Genomic DNA, 17335 nt, shown 5'->3' on the forward strand with positions numbered 1-17335 from the left:
TGTTATATCCCCAGTTTCTGGAACAACATCCAGCATATAGTGTAACTCAATAAAAATTTGTTGAATGAACAGATAAATAAGCTAATTAGCCCCTTTAATGAAATATATGGGAAGGATGTGCATATGTAGGTACCTGGAGTCAATTACAGTTACTATCAGGATTATCTTATTTAAAAAATAAGGAATATTTTAAAATAATATTTCATTTATGGAAGTAAGCATGACAGGTGGCATGGATTATTTTCAGAACCATAGACCAGTTTTATTTTGTGTATTTTTCCCTTTACCTTATAGCCCAGCCCTCTTCATGAAAGAGCTGCCTTACCTTGCTCCAGATTCACTGGTCACATGAAGAATTTCTCTGAATCTCTTAAACTTAGAAGTTTATGTTTTCTACATTTTCCAGGTAAATTCAGAAATAATGTCAAGAAAGACCAGAGTTTCTAAAGAAGCTCTAAAATATGTACAGGTAAAAGCATAAAGACTTTATTGAAGAACACTTGAAATATGTTACAAAGTAGCAACAGTAAAGATTTCATTGGCTTGTGAAGTTGGTAAATCCATGGGACAGACTGGCTCAGAGCATGGCTGGATCCACTGTTCACTGATATTATCATGATTTTCTTTTTCTTTTTTAAAAAATGTCCATATTGATATAATTCTCATTTTGAGAATGCTAATGGATAGCAGTAATGGGTCTTGTCAGCTACAGGTTTATATGATTCTTAGAACTTGTCAGTTCAAAAATAGAGAAATCCTCTTTTGCTTGGCATCTTTAACAGTCCCCACCTCCTATCCATTGACTCTGCTTGGTCAGATCTGAGTCTCCTGTTCACTTACTGGGCTGGAGAATTACTGAGTGAGGACCTATTTTAGGGAGAAAAGTAAGAAGTAGAATAAGACCTTAATTCTATCATACTCAGTCACAAAGTTTGGGAGCTTTTGGAGATTGCTGTCTTAATCAGTCTAGAACAATCAGGGCGTGTGGGAGAATAGAGCACAGCAGTCAACGTTTGCTACCCCAGCATTTAACTCTGACAGCTGCATTTAAATTACACAAAATCGTGTGTGTGTGTGTGTGTGTGTGTGTGTGTATGTGTGTGTGTGAGGGGTAGGGGGAAGGAGAAGGGGAAGCATAGTTTCCCAAAATAAATTGATACAGGACAAGCAAAAAGTATTATTTTGTGTCAAACCAAAATAATAAGTGGTTGCATTAATTACATTCTATACAGTGCTGTCACAATAAACTATTATGAAAATTTTGGACCATTTCACTAACTTGAAAAGATAAATGAATTTATATGTCTTAACTAAGAGAAAAAAAGTTTTTAAGGCGATTGATAAAGCTGATAACTGCTACACTCTCATTTGGAGAATGTCTTATTTTAGAATGTATTTATTATTTACTTATATTTATTTAGCAATCAAGTTTGTTGCATATATATAGATATCAGGACTGTTTGAAAGGTTTTGTTGATTTTATATTTCCAAAGTTCTGGAGTAATGTGGTTTAAATGGGATCCTTCACCCTGTGATCTCCATACAAACTCTTCTTTTTCTTCTTCTTCATCATCTTTTTTTTTTTTTTTTTTAACAGAAGTTAGGAAACCATGTTTGTGTTGGTGGGGTGGTGGTGGTGGTGGTAGTGGAATTCATTCATATGGCTCAAAAGAGGTTTATAGTGAAAAGTCTTGTTCCCACCCTTGCTTCAATCTGCCTCATTCCCCCTCCCCCATAGGAAGCTGCATTTTCTGGTTTCTTGGCAATCCATCCACATTTTCTCTAAGCAAATAAAAGTGTGTCTGTGAGCAAATAGAAGTGTGTGGATTAGTAGCAACATTCTGGACTTTGCTGTCTTATTGAACACGTTAACTTGGGGCTCTATACACAGTAGTACACTGAGAGTTTCCTCTTCCATTTTTCTTGCAACTTCAGAGTAATATATTTTATGAATATACTTTAGCTGGTTTTCTTTGATAGACCCTACTGATTCTCCCTCCCCTGCCAAAAACCTCAATGAAATAATTAGGATTTCTCAGCCTTGATGGCTTGTATTAAAAATTACTGAAAATTTTGACCCAGTCCACTTTTGTTAGTTTTACAGAGAAAGAGTAATTTAGGATTCGTTTCAGCCAGCTAATGTAATTCAATGACAACCCCTTAATTCTTTTTGAAATACAATGGAAGAATGGAAAGTAATTGCCACTATCAGTATCGCAAAAATGTGTGGCTTCAAGAGTCAGTATACTAGGATCTGATGGTTGAGAGAATGGGTATAACTTTGAGAAGTGTCATGGTTAAAACAAATACATGGCTTGCTCTGATAGCTCTAAATTCCTTGCCATGCTGATATTCATCTTAAATTTGGGGACATGAAGTCTTTAAGCATGCTAGAATTGAGGGGGAACCAAGGAATGGGGATATGAAGAGAGCAGAGACTTTTCCAGAGATGAGGGTCTCACCTGGCCATAGGCAGGACAGATGAGCAGCAGTATCTTGGTTCTGGGAGCCATATCTTGACAAGGGCAGAACCCTATAAATAGCAAGGAGAGCAATTAAGGTTAGACACCTAGGAGCTGAGGAGCGTTGAGCTAGTTTGGTTTGGTTGCTTGGCAATGAAGAATGATTACTTATTTACTTATTTATTTTTAAGCAAGGAAGTAATGTAATTTGATTTTACCTAGATTTGTGTATTTACCAAGATTTGTATATTTCATGTGTTCAGAAAAGAAAAAAAAAGAGATCAGTGTGACTAGAATATAGTTAATAAACAAGAGAGCTGTATAAATTGAGATTAGACACAAACAAGGTCCATATTGTAAAGAGCATTTTTAGGTGACCATCAGGAGTTTTGGATTTTATTCTAAATACAGTGGGAGGCCATAGAAGATTTTAAGTGGAGATATACCATCTTCTGGTACATGTTTTAAAATGATCCCAAAGTGGTTGTTTGGACAATAATTATAAAAAGGACAAGTGAGGAATCAGGGAGACCAATGAGGGGACCACAGTAAAAGTCCCAAGTGAAAGATGAAGGGGATGCAGATAGCCATCATGGCAGTGAAGATGGGAATAGATGGATGTTGGAAATAAATTGTAGACAGATAAAACGAGTAAGACTGTGGATGGTTAGGAAATGGGAATAAGGGACAGGTAGGAATCCAGACCGATTCTCATTTCTTTGGCTTGAACCAACTCGACAATGGTACTGTCACTTACTGGGCTGGAGAATTACTGAGTGAGGACCTGTTTTAGGGAGAAAAGTAAGAAGTAGAATAAGACCTTAATTCTATCATACTCAGTCACAAAGTTTGGGAGCTTTTGGAGATTGCTGTCTTAATCAGTCTAGAGCAATTACTTTCACCCTTGAAATGGCTTCTCCATGCTGCCTCTCAAACCACTGCTTCTTGAATAACATCAGTGATCTCACATGCCTGGGATTTTTCAAGTTTCTCTTCTTATGACATGACTAAGGAAAATTTACAAAATTACAAAAGGACCATAGTAATTCATTTCACCCCCAAATGGCTCTTTGAAATGTGTTTTTTTCAATTCTCCAATGAAGAGGTAGAATTCATTTCTCTATGCTTTGAATCTGTAGTTGGCTATGTGACTTGTTTTGGCCAATGGGACCTTAAAAAAATATGGCATGAATAGAAAATTGGAAAGTGTTTGTATATTGAGGCTTGCCTCTCTCACTGCAGGAAACTCTTCCATCATTCCATGAATGAGTTCAGACTATCTTACTGGATGATGAGAAACTTGAGATTGTCACCCCAGTTAACATTATGAGTGGAACTTTAATTTTCCTCTCCTAGGTGTGATCATGAGGTCAGGTCCAGACCCAGGATGATGGCAACGGCCAAAGAAGGATCTTTTGGAGTCCTGATTGGCGGAGAAACTGGGACCTTCCTTCAGCAGACAGGTGGACCACACTGAGGACCACAGGGGAAGGGAGGGAAAACTGGATGGGAAGAAATCAGAGAAGGAGACAAACCATGAGAGACTCTGGACTCCAGGAAACAGATTGAGGGTTACAGAAGTGAGGGTGATGGGGTAACCAGGTGATGGGTATTAAGAAGGACATGTGCTGGGATGAGCACTGGTGTTATATGCAACTAATGAATCATTAAACACTAAACAAACATTTATGATGTACAATATGTTGGCTAACTGAACATAATAAAAAAATAAAAGCAACAAACACATTACTTAAATAATGAGAAGGAAGTAAGAGTGCTTGTTCTGCTTTACATGAACCAAATCCAAGTGGTGTGAAGAGAAGAGAAAAAGGAAGCTAAACCCATTTTCTTATCAGCTGAGCAGAAGTGAGCAAAGGCTATAGTTCTGTCTAATGGACCTGAACAGACACAGACATTCAAATGGGCTTAGTTATAGATGTCTCCTTTGTGACTTAGAATAAAGCTCTGAACTGGGGGAAATGTTCTTTTCAGAACTGAGAGCTAAGCACTTCCCATGTCCCTAGGTGTGCTTTGGGAAGGTTTCTGTGCTTACTACCCCATAATATCCTTCTGTTTGTGTTAATATCAGCCTCAACACAACGCATTGTCTGGAAAAGTCTCACCAAGATTGGAGACTCCTGTATTACAGACCACAAGGGCTTCCTGGAGAAGACTCATTTCTCCTCTTCCCAGGTAGAATATGAAGAGAGGAAATGGCCTCAAAATGTCTTAGTTTTTTCAAACATATCTCCTGTCAGTTTGCAGAATCACATCATAGCCAACCCCAGGTGGATAAAACTGACTGGGTCTTGCAGAGACAGCTTCCTCTGTTTTCCTGAAACTCTCTTGCTCTTTCTTTGCCATAGTCAAAGGCTCTCATTCTTTTTCTGCTAAAACTTGTGAGGAATCTCTTGGATTCTGAAAGGACTCTTTCACTTACCCTGGTGAAGAAATGCTGGCTCTCACTGGAACCTTAAATGCTCTGTACCTTTCTCACCACTTTCTTGCAAGAGCTCAGAGTGGGATTTGCCATCCACCCATTCCTTGCTGAAAACACTTACCGTGGGGGTTGACAGAAATCTGCATTTGGGGCAATTTCCAGTTGTTTGGCTTTTGAGGGGAAATAGTGCAAATATAAACCCAAGGCTTTTCTTGGGAAATTTATGAAGCATCTTGTAGAAAGGGAGGGGGAGAAGGACATTTATCAAAGAGCCTGTGCTGCTGGTCCTCATATAAATGCTCTTTCTCCGTTCCTACCAGACTCAAGAATACAACTCAAGCACAAAGCAGAGGAGGCACTGACAAGTGAATGCAATGGTGCTTTCTAACCTGTGTGGATTGAAACCACACAAATTTTGATTCTGTAAAGTCTTCCTTAGCATGCTGGATTAATCACATGGATTAATAAAACACAATTGCCTCCCCTCCCTGGTGCCTCCTAGCTTTTGTACTTGCCTTCCCCCAACCCCCTTCATTTTTAAATTCTATGGAACTCTCAGGGAAAAAAAAGCATTTTCTGCGAGTATCCTGGCCATTGGTTCATTGGTTGAACCCGCCTGGGAGGATGGCTCTCCGAATTTTTCAGTGTGCAGACCTCTTCTCTGAGCTTGTATAGCAACCTCTGTGCTTTGGGGAGAACTCAGGGTGTCTTTTGAACCCCACACTTTGCAGAGTTCGTTGTGAGTGAAAATAGCACACTGCAATTATTTACATGTAAACACAAGCAAAGACTACTTTAAAGGGGTTTAGTACTTGGTGGAGGATATTAGTTAAGGGCTTGGTTAGGGATATATATGTTGGCCTCAACTCTATTCAGCCTGTTTAGCTTCCATGAACCCAAGCCTCCCTGTCTTCTGGGATAACATCAGCCAGCCTATGTCTAATTCAACAGCAGCTAAACTTGACAAATGTGATTAGCGTGTCAGCCATCATTTTACCACTTCATATTCACTTAATCCTTACAGAGACCTTAGGAGACATCATACTATCATTTCTATTTTCTGAAACTGGGACCAGAGATGTCCACTGTTTGACTCAAGGTCATACCACTGCTAAGTGGTAGAACTGAGACAAGGCAGATCCAGCATTCTCCCAAGTTGTGATCCTAACCATTGTACCTCCTTGCCTAAAGCCAGTTCCTTTCAACCTAGGTCAATGCTGTCTTCATCCAGTAGGTAGATTTCTAGGCTATGATTGAACTTTGATTTGAACTTCATGAACTTTGTCTTTTTCAAAATGATAACATGACAGACAATTTTCTATTTCAGCCTCCAGCTCACAGTTATCATTCATTAGGGGGAAAACCCTGATGAAACCTCATAGGGAAAAGCAACAGAGAGGAAAAATGGATGGAGAATAGGGAGCAGATAGTAATGTGAGAAAAAGCAATGTCTTGGAATGGATGGGCATTGATTTGGCACCTTGTGCTTATGCTTGAGTGCCATTATGATGTGGTGCAGGGGCTTGGTTTTACTCTTCAGGGTCTATCTCCTGTACAGCCCCCTCTTCCCTCACCTTCCCTCAGAGGGAGAATTCTTTCTTTTTCCTCAGTCCACTTGGTCTCTTCTTCAAATTTATCAGCAAAGAAGAATTCTGCCCTCATCAATTAGCTCCTTGGCTTTTAATATCAGACCAGGCTAATGGTGAGTGAAGAAGCAGGAAAGTAGCAAGAGAAGAAGAAAAATGATAGTGTGAAGGGGAGGGAAGAGGAAAGGACAGGGAACCTGTGGTGCCAGCTGGTGTGACGGGGGGACGTTGGGGGTTTGGGAGTGGGGCAGCATGCTGGGGGAGATATGGGGACAGCTGCTATTTTTACAGGAGAGAGAATGAGGGGAGAAGAAGGGCAAGGAAGGAACAGAATGAGGGCGGAGACGGAGGAAATAAGGAAGAGTGGAAGAAAGAGGCTTTCAAGGAATTTGCTGTGCCTTATGCGTCTAGACCTTCTTCAGTATCTCTGAACTAGACTGAAATTAAGATGGAAATTGATTTTCAAAAATCTTTAGACACCCGTTAAATTTATTTTATCTAGGCACATCTAGGCAAAAAGGGGCCACATATGGGATCCCCTCCTCAGGGTTTACCCATCTTAAAATCTCCAGGTTGTGAGCACATGCATCATCTTTTTTTTTTTTTTTTTTTTTTTTGGTCTAACTTGAACCCCTTCGCTAGAATATGTGACCCATGACAGTTGTTTCTCTTTGCACATACACAGTGTAGCTATTTTATCTCTTCACTTTTGATTCAAAATAGTATTTTCTGAGTGCCTGCTCTGTGCAAATCAGTACCAAACAAGACGTAGTTCTTGGCATTTAGAACCGGCTTTTAGGAGAGGATGCAGAAAATAAGCCACTAAAATATATAAACAACATAATTACAGATTGTGCAAAAAAAAAAAAAAACCCATAGTAGAAGTAAACTTGGAACAATTCCCTGTAAAAGTGACAGTTAAATCTGGATCTGAAAAATAAGAAGGACCTAGTTACATGAAAAGCTCTGGGAAAAAAGTACGCTATGAATTTTTAGGGAAAATGTCTTGGAAATATATTTTTAATTAGATTTCTTCACATATCTATTTTTTTTTAAAAAATCAGAATCTTGAGGAAGATTAATAGAATTTATCAATATGAACAAAAGAAAGAAAAGAACATTCTAGTGGACATGTGGGACAATGACCAAATTGCTAACACTTTTATTGTTGGAGGCCCAGAAGGTGAGGAGGAAGAGTGAGAATGAAGAAGTATTTGGAGGAATAAAGGCTGGAAACATCCTAAATTTGGTGAAAAACATAAACCCACACATTTAAGAAACTGAGAGAATCCCAAATGGATTTAAAACATAAATCCACATTAAGATGTATCCAAATTAAACTTCTGAAAACTGAATATGAAATAAGTGTATTCTCTTACCCTTAAATCCCTGGTATACATTTTAAAAAGTGAAGATTTAATGTTTTAGGGGCAGGGAAAAAGTGATAACTGGTTGTATCAGCAGGACACAGCAAGAAATATTTGACACAGTTGAAAGGGTTTCACAGAAAGTAAGTTAAAGTCTTGCCTATCTTGAAAGGAATGACATATTTATTTTTCTTCTGAGGGAAGATTTTAATCTCTGTGTACCTTTTCCTCCCACTGTAACATGCAGATAATAATATGGTCTTACTTTAGGAGCTACCTTTAATATTTTATAAAATACTATCCCAACTGTAGTTCTATGATGAAAAATTTATACAAAAGGTGTATTTTGACTTTTCCTTCATAAACAAGGAATTTAGCAAACTATGCTTACTCCCAGTACCTCTTAACTTCCTGGTCTTCAGTTATAGAACGTGGAATACTATTTTTAGTAAATCTTTGATTTAATTAATTATGAATACATTAATTTTAATTCAATTACATATCCTCTTGTATCTGAATCATATTATTTACCACAATTCTTTAAAACCAGTCTATAAGGGGCCTGGGTGGCTCAGTGGGTTAAAGCCTCTGCCTTCGTCTCAGGTCATGATCCCAGGGTCCTGGGATCGAGCCCTGCATTGGACTCTCTGCTCATCGGGGAGCCTGCTTCCTCTCTCTCTCTCTGCCTACTTGTGATCTCATTCTGTCAAATAAATAAATAAAAATCTTTAAAAAAATAAAAAAAATAAAACCAGTCTTGTATATGCTTACATTTTTTTTCTATATTCACCCTCAGCTTTCTGCTCTTTCATTTTTAATTTTTTTTTTAAAGATTTTATTTATTTATTTGACAGAGAGATCACAAGTAAGCAGAGAGGCAGGCAGGCAGAGAGAGAGAGAGAGAGAGAGAGAGAGGAGGAAGCAGGCTCACTGCCAAGCAGAGAGCCCGATGCGGGACTCGATCCCAGGACCCTGAGATCATGACCTGAGCCAAAGGCAGCGGCTTAACCCACTGAGCCACCCAGGCGCCCTCATTTTTAATTTTTACTCTTGATTAATTTTTCAGCTTATTAGGGACATTTTCAAGTAAAATTGTATTTTATTTTATTTTTTAAGAAGATTTCATTTATTTGACTGAGAGCGAGAGAGAACATACAAGCAGGGGGAATGGGAGAAAGAAGCAAGCTTCACACTGAGCAGGGAACCTGATGCCAGGCTCAATCTGAGGACACTAGGATCATGACCTGAGCTGATGGCAGATGACCTGAGCTATAGGCAAACACTTAATGACTGAGCCACCCAGGTGCCCCTGAAGGAAAATTTTAAAGGAGCATGTTTACTTGGTTTGCTGTTTTTTATTCTGGGTGAGCTTCTCATTTGTCCTGCACATCAGTATTCTTTTAAATCCAACCAGCAAAAAGCCTGCCAAGTCTAGTGTGGGGGGGCTCTAATCTTGAACTAGTCCCCCCATGCTAGTAAGACAGCCTCATCTTCCAGAAGAAAAGTGTGTGGACATCTTCATTAGTAGTGTATGTGTGTGTGGACATCTTCATTAGCAAACTCTTCTCAGAAGCCCCCAGAAGATTTGTTTATAAGTCTCATTATGTTTAACTAAGTCATGTGTCTTCTACTTGACCAATTACACTGGATGGAATGATATTACCATAGGGATTTTCCCCTGAGCTGCGAAGAGGGCTACTTCTTGAAGGTGTGGATACCTGAATGAAAGGTGACCTCTCTTTGTAGAGAATACAGTTTCTTCTGCACCAATAGTGTCTGCTGCATCTTCCTTACTTCTGATTTTTTTTTTTTTTGTAATGTTGGTTACTCCATTTAGTCATCCAAAGAAGATCTTGATTTTTCTATCAGACATTTAATTTATTTGGGATTGTTCCTCATCTTACCCTGCTTTGTCTTCTCTCTGCTTACTGTTGTTTTGCCGGTCATCCTGGTGTCTGTACCTGTTCTGTAAGGCTATATCTTCTTTCCATTAAGGATGCCAAGCTCTGTTTTGTTTGTTTGCTTGTTCCTAATGCAAAAATCATTTCATCCTTCTCCATCAGCCACTTTTACTCTCCTTTTATATTCTAAGCTCCTCAAAAATCTCTTTTACTATCCAGAGCAAGAGTACATCCCTTCCTATTCATTCCCTACCCTGAGCCCCAGACCATCTAAGCATCTTGGCAGCTGGATTTACCATCTTGTCTTTCATCATAGAAGTGGATAAAATACATGAGTCTTCTAGCCAGCCCTGGACGTCTGCTTCTGTGCAGCTGTCCTTACATTCTTCCGAAACTCTTCACATCATCTCTCTCTTACTCAAAATCTTTCAGTGGCTTCTGATCACACATTCCTGTTCTTAAAAGGATGGACTGGTTGGAGGACTCTGCCTTTTGCTGGTCAGGAAAACCCATCTGTGTCTATGCTGCCGAGCTCTGTTTTTGAAAATTCCCAAAGTGATTGATTGCAGGATGGTTTTTGTGAGCCATTGGGATGATGCATTCTCTCCTTCATTTTGCTGTATGTAACTGCATTTATATTTTATGAGCATTATATGAATTCATATGTTTTTCATCTTTGAATGAACAGGATTCTTTCTGGTCCTTGGTGCTTTCCAGAAGACATGATGTACAAGTATCATATGCTTCTGTTCATTATCCACTCAGAAGTTGTTAGAATCTTTTTCAGGCCTGCTGCTGAATAGTAAGGTGATGGTACAGACCTGTTCCCAGGTTTAGCTTCCATTACAACCCTAAACCCACCTCCACCTAGCAGTGCTTTCCTTTGAGAAGCTGGAATCTCCCACCCACCACCTGATTCTCTGATACTCATGGATTATAAGAGGGATGACAACTCCAGGAAACATTGTTACCATGAAGCTCTTCTCCGACCTAACACTTGACATGTAAGGTCTACATCTTTTGGCCACTGTTCTCTGTCTCTCATACATCCAAGCACAAAGCTAGGGCAGGGACTGGAAAAATACAGAGCCTACCTTTAAAATCACTGGGCACAATACATAGAGGTGACTATTTTTTTATTGTTGTTTTCTTTTTATCTTGACCACAAACCCTGGACTGTGTTGGGGAAGTGGACAACTGGATGGAGGCAAAGCATCTCCCTCCTATTTTCCCATCAGCTGGGGCTATTTTGTTAATTTTCTAAAGTATGGATATTGCATTGGAAGTTCTCTTTCTATGTCATTCTTCATAAAAATGCCCCTCAGAATCCATCATGGAGTGTCTTACAGGCTTAGAATTAGTAAAATGTGAGGAGAGGCTGCACCTGGGAATGATCGCTGAAAGTTCACACGATTCTTCCAATAATGGATTTTTACCTGGTCGTGTGGGGATCATAGAATTTTTGCCATGTAATCTCATTTACATTTCATAGCATCCATACAAGTGGCAATTCCAAGAGATGGCACAGATAGTCCGTGGCACTGTGTTATCAGCTCTGGGATGGACTGACAACAGCTTTTCTCATACTTCTAATCACTTGATACATCACTTCATTTTTTAACACTGAGTTTATCGCCCCTTTCTCTCCCCATTAGTGTTAAAGAATAAGACTACACAGATAAGCAAAAATGAATTTTTTAAATTTATTTTCAGCATAACAGTATCATTATTTTTTCACCATACCCAGTGCTCCATGCAATCCATGCCCTCTATAATACCCACCACCTGGTACCCCGACCTCCCACCCTCTGCCACTTCAAACCCCTCAGATTGTTTTTCAGAGTCCATAGTCTCTCATGGTTCACCTCCCCTTCCAGTTTACCCCCACCCCCTTCTCTCTAACTCCCCATGTCCTCCATGCTTTTTGTTATGCTCCACAAATAAGTGAAACCATATGATAATTGACTCTCTCTGCTTGACTTATTTCACTCAGCATAATCTCTTCCAGTCCCATCCATGTTGCTACAAAAGTTGGGTATTCGTCTTTTCTGATGGAGGCATAATACTCCATAGTGTATATGGACCACATCTTCCTTATCCATTCATCTGTTGAAGGGCATCTTGGTTCTTTCCATAGTTTGGCGACCGTGGCCATTGCTGCTATAAACATTGGGGTACAGATGGCCCTTCTTTTCACTACATCTGTATCTTTGGGGTAAATACCCAGACACTTCTCCAATAAAGACATACAAATGGCTATCAGACACATGAAAAAATGTTCATCATCACTAGCCATCAGGGAGATTCAAATTAAAACTACATTGAGATATCACCTTACACCAGTTAGAATGGCCAAAATTAGCAAGACAGGAAACAACATGTGTTGGAGAGGATGTGGAGAAAGGGGAACCCTCTTACACTATTGGTGGGAATGCAAGTTGGTGCAGCCTCTTTGGAGAATAGTATGGAGATTCCTCAAGAAATTAAAAATAGAACTTCCCTATGACCCTGCCATTGCAAGAATGAATTTTTGATATTATGTCATTTGAAACTTGTCTTCACTCATAAATACCTTGTAAACTAGTCTTTGCTTCTACCTGTGACTTTGTCAAGGTGTTTTCAGACCGGATAAAGAAATTCCCAGGACCAATGTCATAGAGCATCTGGATACAAGAGGCCTATATAGTGAAACCATGTTAGTTGCTAAGGACTTCTGCCCAGGATGGCTCCACCACTGGAAACAGATTCATTTGTGTAGGACCGCCTCCTGAAATCACTCTTTCTAAGTCACTTCTTTGTTAACTACATCTGGTAGAGGCTCATTTGATTTCAACATTCTCTAGCATGGTGTAGAGATGATTTATGAAAACAAAGCTCTGTTAAATAGTTGACCTTGAACAACACAGTTTTAAACTACATTGGTCTACTCCTATGCTATTAAAAAAAAATGTAGTACAGTACTGTAAATGTATTTTCTCTTCCTTATGGTTTCCTTCATAACATTTTCTTTATGTTAGCTTATTTTATTGTAAAAATACAGTACATAATACATATAACATACAAAATATGTGCTAATTGACTATCTATGGCATTGGCAAGTCTTCCGGTCAAAAGTAGGCTATTAGTAGTCAAGTTTTTGGGGAGTCATAAGTTACACACAGATTTTTGGCTGGACAAGGATTGGTGCTCTTAGTCCCCATGCTGTTCATCAGCCAACTGTATACAGTTAAGTGCTAGTGTTTATAGTATTTATCCACTCATGCACCACAGTTATATGCTATAATGAATTAAGGTAGGTTAACCCATAGTTATACCAGCAATAATGTATTATTTATTTAAAGATTTAAAGTTTGAAAACTTTTTGATGTTTAAACATCAATTTTATTTATTTTTATTTTTTATTTAATTTTTTAACTTAAATTCAATTAGCCAATGCATAATACATATTTAGTTTTTGATAAAATTTCCAGTGATTCATTAGTTGCATATAGCACCCAGTGCTCATCACACCATGTGACCTCCTTATTGCCCATTATTGAGCTACCTTTGACAAAAAATTTGATAAATTTTAATTTAATATTTGATGGAGTATGATTAAGGACAGTGATCACTGTCAAAACTGTGGAGGATTATCCTGTGCTGCTTCTGTATTTGAAAACAACAGGATTTATTTTCGATGACTTTGTCACTTAATATTGGAGGAATCTAATTAATAGTGTACAATGCAAGTATTTCTACTATGAAAAATTCATCGCAGAAAGTGTGTCAAAGGAGTGAGAATTCTCAGATCCTCCTAACTTGACAAAATGTATCATTGTTTCAAAGACTTATTTAGACTGTCCCATATGCATAGATTTTATCATAGGGTTTCAATCATGGAAAATGTATGACTGTATATTCTGCTTTAACTTACCATCATATCATTTTTTTATAATGCCCCATAGTTCAGTTCAACAAATATGTTTACATTTTCTTTCAGTGGCTCAACAATACCCAGTTGACCTATTATCACTGAATTAGTATTATCATTAATATTATAATATTATCATTTCTCCCTTATGGGACATACAGGTTGCTTTTACTCATTTTTTTTCCTTTCATGAATAACTTTGAAATGCTTGCCTTGATAGAACTCAAGAACCACGTTAACATCAACTATTAATAGGAATGTCAGTAAGAATAGCCCCAATGAAGCATCCAAGATTTAGGAAGTTCTGAACAGAGGCAAATATAATTCCATCATTTGCTGATTGACTAGCTTAATCTGCAAATGTGGTGACGTTAAAAACACTGCTGGGTTTGGCAAGGGGCTGGGATTACAATAATAATAGCGGTAGTAATCATAGGAATGAGAACAACAATATCAACAATGATGGTAGTGATAAGAATGACATCTACAGGCGTGCCTGGGTGGCTCAGTGGGTTAAAGCCTCTGCCTTCGGCTTGGGTCATGATCCCAGGGTCCTGGGATTGAGCCTCACATCGGGCTCTCTGCTCTTCAGGGACCCTGCTTCCTCCTCTCTCTCTGCCTGCCTCTCTGCCTTTGTGATCTCTGTCTGTCAAATAAATAAATAAATGGCATCTACAATTTATGGGGCACTTTATGCTGAGTGCTCTTCTAAATGCTTTAAGTATATAAACTCATTTGACTTTCACAACAACCTTATGAGTAAGATGCCATTATAATTTTTATTTTATGGAAGGGGAGACATACACAGAGGTTAAAAATTCCTTGTTATTGTAGTGCTGATTAAGATTTCTGTGGTGGGTCTCTTTCTCTCAGAAGGAGATATGGGCAACAAAGCAGGGGTCGGCATCTTTGTTGTTGACTGAAACCAGATAGGCAAAACCCAGAGCTTTCCTGGTAGAGGGAAGAGACTGTGTGGTCTTTGCCACCTACTGGTGCTTTCATTGATCAGCCCACGGAGTTCTCGGATATAGTTCTTCATGGAAGACTTCAGTGTCCATTGGCTACACTCTGGCATCATCATGAACATTTCAGCAGTGGCCTCTGTGCCCTGAGAACACAGCTTGGGAAAGTTTGAATTAGATTAATTTTCATCTTTGTAGATGAGGTCAGGAGAATTTCTTTATTTTGATCCAAGACCCATCTTCCCTCTTTATTTGTATCACAAAGATGAAAATGGCTGAAAATAACTTCATTTTATACAAATGCAGGAGGGGCCTCAGATACACAGCCTTGCCCTGTTTTGATCACATCAGCTGACAACTGGTAACATGCCTGAGCCGAGCTACTACTCCTTGTCCAGATTTAAAGATGAAAGAGATAAAAATCTTTCCTTCTGGATATGTACATTCAGGGAGCATGGATACACTAATTGGTAGTGATTATTATGGTGCCAGTTCAATGAATTTGTACCATTAATGCTAGCGACCCTGGAGAAAAATGTTGAACTTTCTCCCCATGATTCTATTCAAGCATTACTAAAATTCTGGCTTCTGAAATGCCATAAAAAAGCATGTCAGGAAGCGTTCCTTAGCTGGCCTAATTGATTCTCTTAAGATTGTTCAACTACATAACGACTTTTATAAATATTCTTTTCGAAATGGAGAACTTTGTCCATAGTCTTATTTGAGAAAAATCTTTGATTTCAGCATGTTTCCCTTTTTAAAGCAATGTTTTAATTTTGCTGCACTGAATTGCTTCCCCCCCCCCCAGGGTAAAAAGAAGTCAAATTGAATTGATTTCTGTGTTTCAAATGCCTACATAGAAACATATTGAAAGACGATATTAAATACCTCCATTTTTTATGACAAGGCAATTGGGGAAATCATTCTGTGTGTGCTGGGGTATAGAAGAGTTTTGCTTTCATTCATGAACATTAGAATTTCATTTCATTAAATCATATTGGCAGCAAACATTGGTATGTTGGAAGTGGATCCCTCCATTTGGATTTGTACTAAAATTTTGATAGCCTATTTTCCTTTTATTGTTTTCAATGTTACAACATCTCTACTGGGATTTTAAAATTCTCTGCTCACTGGATATGGAGTATGAGTTGTAAACAGGGGAGTGGGCAAAGTGTTCTCAAACACTGTTCTTGAATCTGTCCCTGGTACTTGTCTGGTTTTTTTCTTTCGGGCGTCTGGAAGGGTGGCAGAGACCTGGTGACAGGACAATGAGGTTTTCCTATCAATGCTGACCCTCAGAAACAGACGTCATCTCTGTAATGTAATTCAGTCCAGCTGTCTCTGCATTCTGGAGCTTCCATCATGGAGTTTTATTCAAGAGTAGGCTTGTTTTTATAGAAAGAGGAAAATGCATATTTAATCTTTGAATTTGCCTTTGTATTTTTTTTAACCTAAAAGAGTTAAGATGTTTTCTAATTTGCAAGCTTTCTGATTAACTCTGCTTAAGCTTCTTCAGGAGTATGTATTATGAGGTAATAATACAATATAACTCAGGCAGATTTGAAGACTAGAGTTTGTGTATATAGAACACCTAGTACAATGCTCAGCAAAAGGGATCTCAATGCATATTCATTATTCTCCATCACCTCTCTTTATTTGAACATCATTTGTAATGGGATCCAGTAAGACATCATTCCTTGTCTAGATCTCAGAATAAAATAACATATCCCATACTAAATGGGATGGGAGGGGAAGTCTGATTCTGACACTTGATATCTTTATATCATTTTCAGTCTTAAAAAGTTGGTTCTTCTGTTAAAAGTAAAAGGTTGAGAAGGCCCATGAATCTTTTGAGTATCTGCTGAATTTTGAGGTTCCTCATGTGCCACATGTATCTAACCCAGTACCTGTCCACCTGGGAGATCCATAGAAATGCATACATGCCGGTGAATTGATCAGCTTGATGTAGAGATATATATATATATATATATATATATATATATATATATATATATATGTATTTTAATAAACATATATTTTTATCCCCAGGGGTACAGGTCTGTGAATCGCCAGGTTTACACACTTCACAGCACTCACCAAAGCACATACCCTCCCCAATGTCTATAACCCCACCCACCTTCTCCCAACCCCCCTCCCCCCAGCAACCCTCAGTTTGTTTTGTGAGATTAAGAGTCACTTATGGTTTGTCTCCCTCCCAGTCCCATCTTGTTTCATTTATTCTTCTCCTACCCACTTAAGCCCCATGTTGCATCACCACTTCCTCATATGATCTCCCTGATGTAGATATTTTATCCATCAATTTCATCCGTTCATCCATCCATCCATCCATCTTTATCTACCTTGCTTTTTCTTCTTTTTCCTCCTCCTCCTCTTCTTTACTTTATCATAATCATCATTACCATCCACCTACCTATACATTTGAAATACTGATTATGCTACATATCTAATAGGTGCATGGTAGGTAGCGGCTATCCTAGAACAGGAGGAAACTGAGGGATGATGGGCCTGTAACACCAAAGTGTAGTCCCTCCAGTTAAGGGAAACTTTCTTTCCCTCTTTCTTTTTAAAATGTAAATGGACTTAAGCTAGGTGACCTTTTCATCAGGGCCTAATTGGCATAAAATAAATGGCACATACTTAAGGTACACAAATGTAATGAATTTTGACATACATAGACACCTCTGAA

The 17335-nt window shown here is 38.6% G+C and overlaps 1 protein-coding gene across 9 annotated transcripts in view; it reads left to right on the forward strand.

The window, feature by feature from the left end:
• The window catches only part of CUNH12orf42 (chromosome unknown C12orf42 homolog), a 134835-nt gene that overhangs the window by 75423 nt on the left and 42077 nt on the right, over nt 1-17335 (forward strand). For 5 of the 9 annotated variants that reach the window (XM_004743006.3, XM_045084776.1, XM_045084777.1 and 2 more), the window contains one exon: nt 3819-3925. The exons of 1 other annotated variant lie outside the window; for it this stretch is intronic. In XM_004743006.3, the coding sequence (XP_004743063.1) occupies nt 3819-3925 (107 nt within the window). Of the gene's footprint in view, nt 1-294; nt 407-3818; nt 3926-17335 lie in introns of those variants that run through there. 3 more of the 9 variants (XM_045084774.1, XM_045084775.1, XM_013051532.1) reach the window with 2 other exon arrangements.

The sequence above is a fragment of the Mustela putorius genome, unplaced genomic scaffold (assembly GCF_011764305.1).
Source record: "Mustela putorius furo isolate JIRA1106 unplaced genomic scaffold, ASM1176430v1.1 tig00000788_pilon_pilon_pilon, whole genome shotgun sequence".
Lineage (NCBI taxonomy): Eukaryota > Metazoa > Chordata > Mammalia > Carnivora > Mustelidae > Mustela > Mustela putorius.